The following is a 9,679-nucleotide window of genomic DNA, read 5'->3' as shown; positions in this document are numbered from 1 at the left end:
GGAGAGGCTAACAAGAACAAATAAAGAAAGAAAGAAAGGGTGATTTACATTAAAAAGTAGACTGGGAGAGGGTAGGTTTAGCAGAACAAATGCTGTTAAACAACCATTTTTGCAAAATGTAGAGTATTATTATAAATCCTTCTTAAATTACACCCAAGGCCATGTACCTTGCACGTGAAATTTGCATAATTCTTTGATAAACCTCAAGGTTGCCAAATAACTTAATGAACGTTATTAACACATTGTCATTGTAAAAAGCAAAAGAGAAATAAAACAATCAAGATACAGTGCACTTTTATTTTCTGAAATGGCTATCCTAAAAGTTTTTCTTAAATTCCAGTTTTGCAAAGGTCCTTCTCTCTAGTCATCAAGTACACACTGAAAACAACTTTACTTGTGAGTACTGTGGACTAACTCTCTACGGAGTATGCGTTTTTCATAAGTCTAGACCAAAGTGAACTAATTAAGACTTGATTCTAAATTCAGCTTGTGATTCTTGGATAAAGCTTTGGAACAAAACCAGTAAAAGAGTGTGTGTGTGTGTGTGTGTGTGTGTGTGTGTGTGTGTGTGTGTACTTTTACTGGTATATATAGATACATATATACATTTTTCGGTATGGTTATTTCTCAGATAATTTGGTTTGGAAAATATTTATATTCTTAGTCCAAAAGATTACTTTTAGAGTTTGAAAGATAAAAACAAAATTGGTTCAATAATTGTCAAATAAAATGAATACAAACACTGACCACAACAACTTTCCACCCAATCCAAAATAAACTGCTTCAGTTGAGCTCAGCTCACTTAACTTTAAAACTACCCCTCTTTTCCAGCTTCATAACTGGACTGAATGTTGCTCAACAACATTATCTGTGTTAAAAGTGGAGAGATAAAAAGCGTTGTAAAGACTGCATGAATGGCTGTGATGTATAATCACATTTCAGAGCTGGAAGGGATCTTTGAGATCTAATTCAGCACCCACATTTTATAGATGAGAAAACTGAAGCTCAAACGGAGTCTTTTGGTCAAATGACATGACCAATATCACATTCCATGGCTGAGGCATTCATTCATTCATCATTCATTCATTCACCCACTTACTGAAAGCTGCCTAAGTGCCAGGCTTGGTGCTAGATGCTGAAAACAGGCTGCAAGAGGCAGTACTTGCCAGTGTCCAACCAGGCTTTTTCCTTGTTTTAAGATAAATCCGTAAATGTCCTCACCAGGAAGAACTCCTAGAAGACTTCCACAGCCTTTGTAGCACTGGGCCCACTTTCAGTTTCACACATTTCAGTAAACACAGTTGGGTTTAACTTCAGAGAGTCCACAATCATGTTTACTTTAAGCGATTAAGCATTAACCAAGGGAAGCACAGTACTGTGAATGAGTCCCTCTCCAATACATTCATAACTTAAGGAAGTGCAATCAGAAAATGCCTCCCCCCCCGCCCAAGAGTTCATAGAGAGGACAGCTTACAAAATCAGAGCAAAATGAGGTATCCACACAGGTCAGTTAAGTCTAATAGCTCAAGTTTACCAAGTGTGGAATGTAAATATCTCCCTGTTTCATTCAAATGTGGGTATATTTTTCTGAGATGTCTGTAAGTTCAAAACACCTCTAAACTCATATTCAAATTAATGCCCTCTTCCAATGAAACATACATCAAAACCGGGCCTTTCTCCTTAAGATCAACTTCCTTTGATTTCTAGGTGATTAAAGGAAAATTAAAACAAAACAAAGAAAATAACACCTAAACTTCGATGTGCTGGCTACAAGAAATTCAAATCCTACGTACAATAAAAACAGCAATAGCTCAAACTGCACATTTATGAGTTTTGTTTTTAAAGAGATGGGTGGGGAACTTATCCATCAACATAAATCATCCCTCATTCTGCTTGGATGTTTACATTCTTTAATAGTAAGTCTGGCACTTAAATGTTTTCTATAGCTCAATTCACAATCTACTTCTTTAAGTAAGGAGAGAAAACCATATCGACAGAGGTTTTAAATAAAACAACCCATAAGTAAGGCACTTTGAAATATTAAACAGCAGCTCTCTGTGCATCCACTTTCAGTGTTCTACACCAAAACGAAACACAGCTTTCACAGAGCTCTCGCAGATGACCAGTGGGTGATTTCTGATAAAATACAGTCATAACTGAGGCTCTTTAAAGGCTCTTTGACTTTCTCGAAGCTATTGTCCGCTCAGAAAGAAAGTGTTGTGCTCTTCTATTTCTCAAACTTCCAAATTTGATTTTTATCGAGAGCATCACAAGTTCTCATTTGAACATCAGGGCGACCCTCAGGTGTCCGAAAAGCACTAAGACACAGTCCTGAGTGGGGATGGAAAATGGTTCCGTCTTCTTTAAAATGCCATATAATGTTGGCTGGAATGGGGAACCCATCTTTTGGGCAATTTTGCATTCCTACATAATTTTTTTGCTGGGGAACCTCTGCGCATAACTCTGTCACAGAGTTAAACCTTATTTCCTTGTTCGAAGTATATTCAAAAAACTGATTGCCTCCTTGACCATGGCAGCCAAACAGTGAAAGGTTGGCACCTGTGGGGTTACTGTCAGGAGAGTTATAATCTAAACATTCAGAAGAGATCCCCATACTGCGAACAGCTCCATGCCAGCCTGGCCTATCCTCCGGAACATGTAAATTAGAAAACACATTTTTCAAATACCAGTCAAAGCTCTTGCACTTCAGCCGTTCTCGTAGTAATTTTCTTTCCGATATATCACCATAAGCCTCCTTCCTTGCTGGAGGGTTTCGATTGTAGAAATGTTCTTTGTACTGGTCCATCCACACTTCCGCTGCCCGAGCAGTATTCTGTAGGAAGTTGGGCCGAGCGTATGGGGCCCGCTTGGGGAATACATGGCCCACATGGGAACACGGGTGGATCTCCAGTTTCCCTCCACACTGCCACACCCGAAAAGACAGCTCGAGGTTCTCACCGCCCCACACTTCCATTCCAGTGTCATACGTCCCAAGGTACTGAAAATATTTCTTGCTGACAGCGAACAGTCCTCCAGCCATGGTGGGCGATCTGATTGGGTCAATTCTCGATTTCCGTCTGTCCCTTTCATGTTTGGGGACAGAATGCCACTGGAAGGTTAAGCGCCAGTCAAATCCACCAATCATGGGCTCCCCAGTCTGCATATAGAACTCAAAAGTATTCCAATCAATGGTGTCTATCACAGGACACACAATTGCTGTTTCATCTTCACCAATTCTTTCCAAAAGTGGTTCCAACCAACCGGAGTTACACTCACAGTGGCAATCAAGAAAGGTGAGGACATCCCCCGTGGCAAAAGTGGCCCCAATCAGGCGGGCTCGAACCAGCCCCTCCCGCTTATTTGTTCTAATCAAGCGGACTCTCTCGAGATTGCTGATGTAAGTTTCAAGCTGTGTCTTCAAATAAACTCTGTCACTCAAGTCATCCACTAGGATGATCTCCTTCAAGAGGACTGCAGGAGAAGTTTCTAAAACACTGTGGATGGTGCGGAGCAAAGTCGACCAGGCTTCATTATAGAAAGCAATGATAACAGAGGTGGTGGGAAGTCTCCTATAATTAAACTTCTGGGATTTACACTCATACATTCTTTTATCTTCTATGTGCCGGTGCAGGGAAATCCTGTCGCTGAGATAAATATTAATGGCATATCTCTCGATAAGTTCTTCTTGCTGCTTCAGTTCATCCTCGCTGAGCTGGAGTTTGCTGGCTTTCCCCCACTCCCCAAGTGCGTGGAAATCTGCAGGGGGCTTCTCATAAAGCGGTCGAGACAACTCCTCTGCCTTTCCCCAGGGGTCTGAGAGCTGTTGGGGGCCCCTCTCCCTAGCAAGGCCGGCTGCTGAGGAGGCATGGAAAGTGGAGACAGAGAGTTCGACCAGGATATAGGCCACTGTTAAAAGCGCCAGCAACAGGCAGCTTTTGCCTGCCCAGGTCCACCTCACGGCCATCCGGATCCTCATGGCTAAGGCGCAGACGCAGCCACCAGAGTCACCACGCAGGGGAAGGGCTTCAGACCCGCAGATTGAGTTTCCAGCTCAGGTAGGCGCGAACTTCCGAGCAGGTTCCTCCTTTCACGCAGGCGCTCGGCTCCTTTCCAGCCACAGGGGCTTCGCAGGGGTCACCGGAGACCTCTCGGTCCTTGGCCTCCGGGACAGCCCCAACTCCTCTCTCCCCGCTTCCTCCACTTGATCTCACAACTTTTCACAAACTCTCAAGCCAACACCCCACCCTCCCAGGGCCGAGGACAAACTCCTCCCCTTCCCACTCACTCCTCCTGGCGGTTAGTTCGCGAAAGGCTTTGGCCAGGCCCAGGCGTGGAGGCGACTCGGCGGGGCCGGGCTGGGGGCCAGGACGGGCACGATCCAGGTGCCCGAGTCTGCGGCCGCTCTCAACCCCCACACGCCCTCCCCCACTGGTCCTCGGTGGTTCTCCCGCGGCCCCGTGTGGTCAGGAGGCGAGGTCTCCGACCCAGTGAGCCTTTGCCACATCACGAAAAGAGAGAGAGAATAAAACTTACCAAGTTGTTTGCCATTGGGGCTGAAGTCCACGGACGTGATCGCAGCTTTGTGACCTTTAAAATATCGCTCCAGAACGGGATCCTCCTGGGAAGAAAGTAGTCGAGTTTTGAAAGCAGGTGCAGCCGTCGGATGCGGGCGTCCCGGCGTCAGCGCGGCCGCCTCCACCGGGGCGGGTCCCGGCCCCGGAGCCGNCCGCGCTCCAGGCGTGGCCAGTCGAGCCCCGAGGCGTCGCCGGCGCCGGGGAAGCGGTGCCTGGGCCAACAGGCAGGCGGGACGCCCCGGGGTCAGGTGTGACCACGCACGGAAGCCGTCATTTACTAACACTCGCGCTCCCCGCGGCTTGAAACCGTGGAAGAGGGCAGTCACCGGGAGGGCAGTGAGACCGATGGGACGCAGAGGGCAGGGAGTCTATGATCAATGCAATCGGAGTTCTATTACACGTTAAAGAGACAGCGCCCACGAATTTGAGGAGGGTCTCCAACAGCTTAATGACTGGGGAGGGAAGTTTGGGACTGGAGTGGGGCAGCTTGCTAATTATTAATATATGCACAGGAACTAAACCTCTGGAGGACAGATTTTAATTTATTTAATAACTTTTTCACACAATATCATTCGTGATGTAGATGATGGATAGATGAATGAATGAATGAATGAATGAATGCTGTGCATCCACTTAATGGTTTTCTGCTGTGTTTCTATTTTAATCTGCGCATTAGTGTATGCTTTAGAGCCCCCAGTTTACCCGGCAGCAAGTTTAAAGTCTGAAGGAAGCCTTAGAAAGAAACTTTTTGTTTTGTTTAAATTATTAGGCTACATAGTAACCATTGCCATTTTTATAGCAGGCTTTCTTACACATAATATGATTGACGCTTTGGCAACGCTATGGAGTTGATAGAGTTACAGAATGTTAACAACGTCTGCAAATTACAAACTTGATTCCTAGATCGTTTACATATAATTGTCGAAGATTACAGTCAGATCTTCCAGTTCTAAGCCCATATTCTTTTTTACCCTACCTCAAAGCATGAAAGACTCAGCTGAAAATTACATATGAAATAAACATTCTTGGCAGCAAGAAAATGACATAATAGACCACACCTGGTAAGATACATGTTTTATTAAATGAAAGGTATAGTACACACCTTAATTACAGGGTCTCTAGTTGTCTAGTGATAGAATTTAGTTTTAGTAAATACTGTACATAGCAATTAAGCAGAGAAGAAATAGCTTTAGATTTCAGTATTAGTTCAAGTATAAATTTGCTGACTATCTCCTGTTTGGCTCTGAGGGATTACAAAGGTGACAGACATTTTCACTGCCCTCAAGAATTCAACAGTCTAGGTTTCCAAGTCTCATATTTTAGCATGCATAATGATGATTTAAGGGACTCAATTCCCAGAGATGCTGATTAAACATGTATAAAGTGGGATCAGGGCCCTACAAATGTAATAAAGAAGTCTTAGGGGCGCCAGGGTGCCTCAGTCGGTTGAGCGTCCGACTTCGGCTCAGGTCATGATTTCACGGTTGGTGGGCTCGAGCCCCACATCGGGCTCTGTGCTGACTGCCAGCTCAGAGCCTGGAGCCTGTTTCGGATTCTGTGTCTCCCTCTCTCTCTGACCCTTTCCTGCTCACGCTGCCTCTCTCTCAGAAAAAAAAAAATAAATAAAAAAAAAAAGAAGTCTTAGCTGTGTACATTGAGAAACACTGCTATAGTCTAAGAGGTGATATATCAAGAGTATTGATACTAGCTACTTACCAACCCACTGTGGCAAGAATCTAAGTTTTGCTGCTTATTCCCAGTCTAGGTTTGAAAAAAAAAATTCTGAAAGACTAACATCTGACACACTTAAAAGTAATGCTAGATGTTGGTTTGTATGTAAAATGTAGCTCTGTGGAAAACAGTTGGGCAGTTCCTCAAAAACTTAACTCCTAGGTATATACCCAAAAGCATTGAAAGCAGGGACTAGAAGAGATACTTGGACACCAAGGTTTATAGCAATGTTGTTCACAATAGTCAAAAAGTGAGGGGCACCTGGGTGGCTCAGTCGGTTAAGCGTCCGACTTCGGCTCAGGTCATGATCTCACGGTTTGTGGGTTCGAGCCCCACATCGGGCTTTGTGCTGATAGCTAGCTCAGAGCCTGGAGCTTGTTTCAGATTCTGTTTCTCCCTCTCTCTCTGATCCTCCCCTGCTCATGCTGTCTCCCTCCCTCTCTCTCTCTCTCTCATAAATAAATAAAACATTAAAAATAAAAAAAAATAGTCAGAAAGTGAAAACAACTCACATGTCTAACAGTGACTCTGTAAAGAAAATGTGATATGTACATACAATGACTGTCATTTGGTCATAAAAAGGAATGAAATTCTGATACATACTACAATGTGAGTGAAATCTGAAAACATTATGCTACATGAATAAGCTAGACACAAAGGCTAGTTGGATTCATAGAGACAGAACGTGGAATGGAGGCTGCCACAGGCTGTGAATGGAGAATTGTTGTCTAATCAGTGCAGAGCTTCTGTTTGAGGTGATGATATTCTGGAAACAGATAGTGTTGATGGTTCAAAACATTGTGAATGTACTTCATGCCAGTGAATTGTACACTTAAGAATAGTTAAAGTGGCACATTTTATTTTAATGTTTATTTGACTACAATAAAAAATAATAATTCTAGGAACTCTGAGGAATGACCAAGACCTCAGTATTTCTTACAGCCAAGATATGTCTGATCTTGGGTATAGCAGATTGCCAGAGAAGGAAAAAGGTAAAAATGTAGAAACTAGTTCAAAAGAGAAATCTTTAAGTACAGATTTTTCTCTTAAGTCTTTTAGTAAAAAAAATTTTCTTAACTTTTTTCCTAGTTATCAAAAAATACATGTTCTTAACTGCAGAGAAGGGAAAAATCACCTACTGGGTCATTACCTAAAAGTAGACTTAAAAATTATTTTTGGAGTGCCTGCGTGGCTCAGTGGGTCAAGTGTCTTCATCTTTGGCTAAGGGCTAAGGTCATGATCTTGCAGTAGCAGTTTGTGAGTTCGAGCTGGCTCTGTGCTGACAGCTCGGAGCCTGGAGCCTGCTTTGAATTCTGTGTCTCCCTCTCTCTCTGCCCCTCCTCTGCTTGCACTGTCTCTATACATACATACATGCATACATACATACATAAAAATAATAAAAAACGTTAAACGAAATTTTAAATAAAAGAATTTTTTCAGGGGCGCCTGGGTGGCTTAGTCGGTTAAGCGTCCGACTTTCGCTTAGGTCATGATCTCGCGGTTCGTGGGTTCGAGCCCCGCGTCGGGCTCTGTGCTGACTGCCAGCTCAGAGCCTGAAGCCTGTTTCAGAGTCTGTGTCTCCCTCTCTCTCTGACCCTCCCCTGTTCACGCTGTCTCTCTCTATCCTAGAAATAAAATAAAAATATTTAAAAAAAAAAAAGAAATTTTTCATACACTTAACGGTGTGCTCAGTACATGCTAAATGCTCTTCTAAGTACCTTACAAATTTTGACACTTAATCCTCATAAGAATCTTGTCAGAGAGGTGCCCTAATTGCCATGTGCATTTCTCTATAAGGAAACTGATAGCAGAGACGTACACTTACTTGCCCCAGGTATGTGGCTAGGCGGCAGCAGAGCCGTAGATTTCAGCGGGTGCCTCCAGACTCCATTCTTAGTTACTAAGTCATGAGGCCTTTTGCATGGTTGCAGCCATATTGCAAACACATAAACTTCTGTACATGTAAACTTTACTGCCTAACGGTAAATTTTATACCCCCCAGAACGGAACTCCTTTGTCTCCATTCCACTGTTCTCATTCATTAGTCCAAACGGCATCTCCCATGGTTCTTTTCTATATTTGAAATGATTCTGTTTTGCAACAAACATTTCCATATTTGATTTGATTCCTCACCTTTGCAAGCCAGCAAAAGTTCAGAGATAGATATTTAGAAACATGGCCAAAGTCCTAACCTCAAGCCTGCTTGAATTCATATGACTCCACTTGTCACAGTAATTTGGGACCACTCCCAAACTGTAACTTTATTAATCTGGAAGAAAGCTACAATAGTTCACAAAATTTAAAAATCTGTAGGCGATCACTGGAGGCAAAGTACTGCATAAGACAGACCGATCCTTTACTTAGCTCTCCTTTTCCACATTCCCCTCGTTAGAAGCTTGAACATACGTACCTGAGCACTATATAAGTTTGTTTTTGATGTTAGCAGGTGTCATTCCTGGGTTAGTTCCCTTCACAGGTCGGAAATCCAGGGAGAGCACACAAGCGCCATCTACTGGTTACATTCTGGCGTGGGCCTTGGAGTGAAACTACTTTGTCGCCTGTTTGCAGGCTAATGGGACTCTTCTGGCTAGAGTTGCTCCAGAGTATAGGAGCGTACCTAGAAAGGAAGTACCAGATCTGTGTGAATCATGAAAGCATTGGCCTTTTGTTTTGTTTTGTTTTGAAGACCATCAATGATTTCTTTCAATCGAAGTTCAGTCCCCAAATCCTAGCAACGATATCCTCCCAGTAGAATTTATCTTCCCCTCTTTCTGTCTGTGGCTTCCACCCTGCTACAGGCCACCCTCTTCCTCTGCCTCCTAGGTCATTTCAGTAACAAAAGCAAAAATTAATAAGTGAGACTACAACAAACTTAAAAGCTTCTGCACACCAGAAAGAAGCAAAATGTAAAGGCAACCTTGCACTGGATAGGATCCTTGAAAGTTGACCTGTAGTAGAGCTTTAACGTTTTGACCGTAACAGCAACAACAATAAAAACAAAATGGCAATGATGTGTTGGAAAGGATCTGTTAACAACCCTATTGTGGTGAACGTTTTGCAATATATCCAAATATGAAATCATCACATTGTACACTGAGCAGTGAGCTGGGCCTGGGCACTTGGGGGCTCCTCACCCTCTCCCCTGTCCCTGCAAAGTGGGTTCTGCTTGCCTCTCCCGCTCCCAGAGGCTGCTCCAAGGACAGAGCCTTGAGATGGTGATGTGATGTTAAAAACACCTGCATTCTGGGGCGCCTGGGTGGCTCAGTCGGTTGGGCATCCGACTTTGGCTCAGGTCATGATCTCACGGTTTGTGGGTTCGAGCCCCGCGTCGGGCTCTGTGCTGACAGCCGGCTCAGTGCCTGGAGCCTGTTTCA

At 43.8% G+C, this 9,679-nt stretch overlaps 2 protein-coding genes across 3 annotated transcripts in view; both read right to left on the bottom strand.

Annotated features, from left to right (window-relative positions):
- The window catches only part of POC1B (POC1 centriolar protein B), a 95,213-nt gene extending 90,510 nt beyond the window's left edge, over window positions 1-4,703 (bottom strand). The window contains exon 1 of one of the 2 annotated variants that reach the window (XM_077772158.1): window positions 4,534-4,703. The gene's annotated coding sequence lies outside the window, so the exon portion shown is untranslated. The remainder of the gene's footprint in view (window positions 1-4,533) is intronic. The other variant, XM_077772157.1, reaches the window with a different exon arrangement.
- GALNT4 (polypeptide N-acetylgalactosaminyltransferase 4) lies at window positions 278-4,210 on the bottom strand. Its single transcript, XM_077772156.1, has one exon. The coding sequence runs from the start codon at window positions 3,974-3,976 to the stop codon at window positions 2,228-2,230; it is 1,749 nt and encodes a 582-aa protein (XP_077628282.1). The 5' UTR covers window positions 3,977-4,210; the 3' UTR covers window positions 278-2,227.
- Window positions 4,704-9,679: the final 4,976 nt, after the last annotated feature.

This window comes from Crocuta crocuta, unplaced genomic scaffold (genome assembly GCF_008692635.1).
Source record: "Crocuta crocuta isolate KB4526 unplaced genomic scaffold, BGI_CrCroc_1.0 scaffold216, whole genome shotgun sequence".
NCBI classification, from domain to species: domain Eukaryota; kingdom Metazoa; phylum Chordata; class Mammalia; order Carnivora; family Hyaenidae; genus Crocuta; species Crocuta crocuta.
This window is presented reverse-complemented; position numbering and strand designations above follow the sequence as displayed.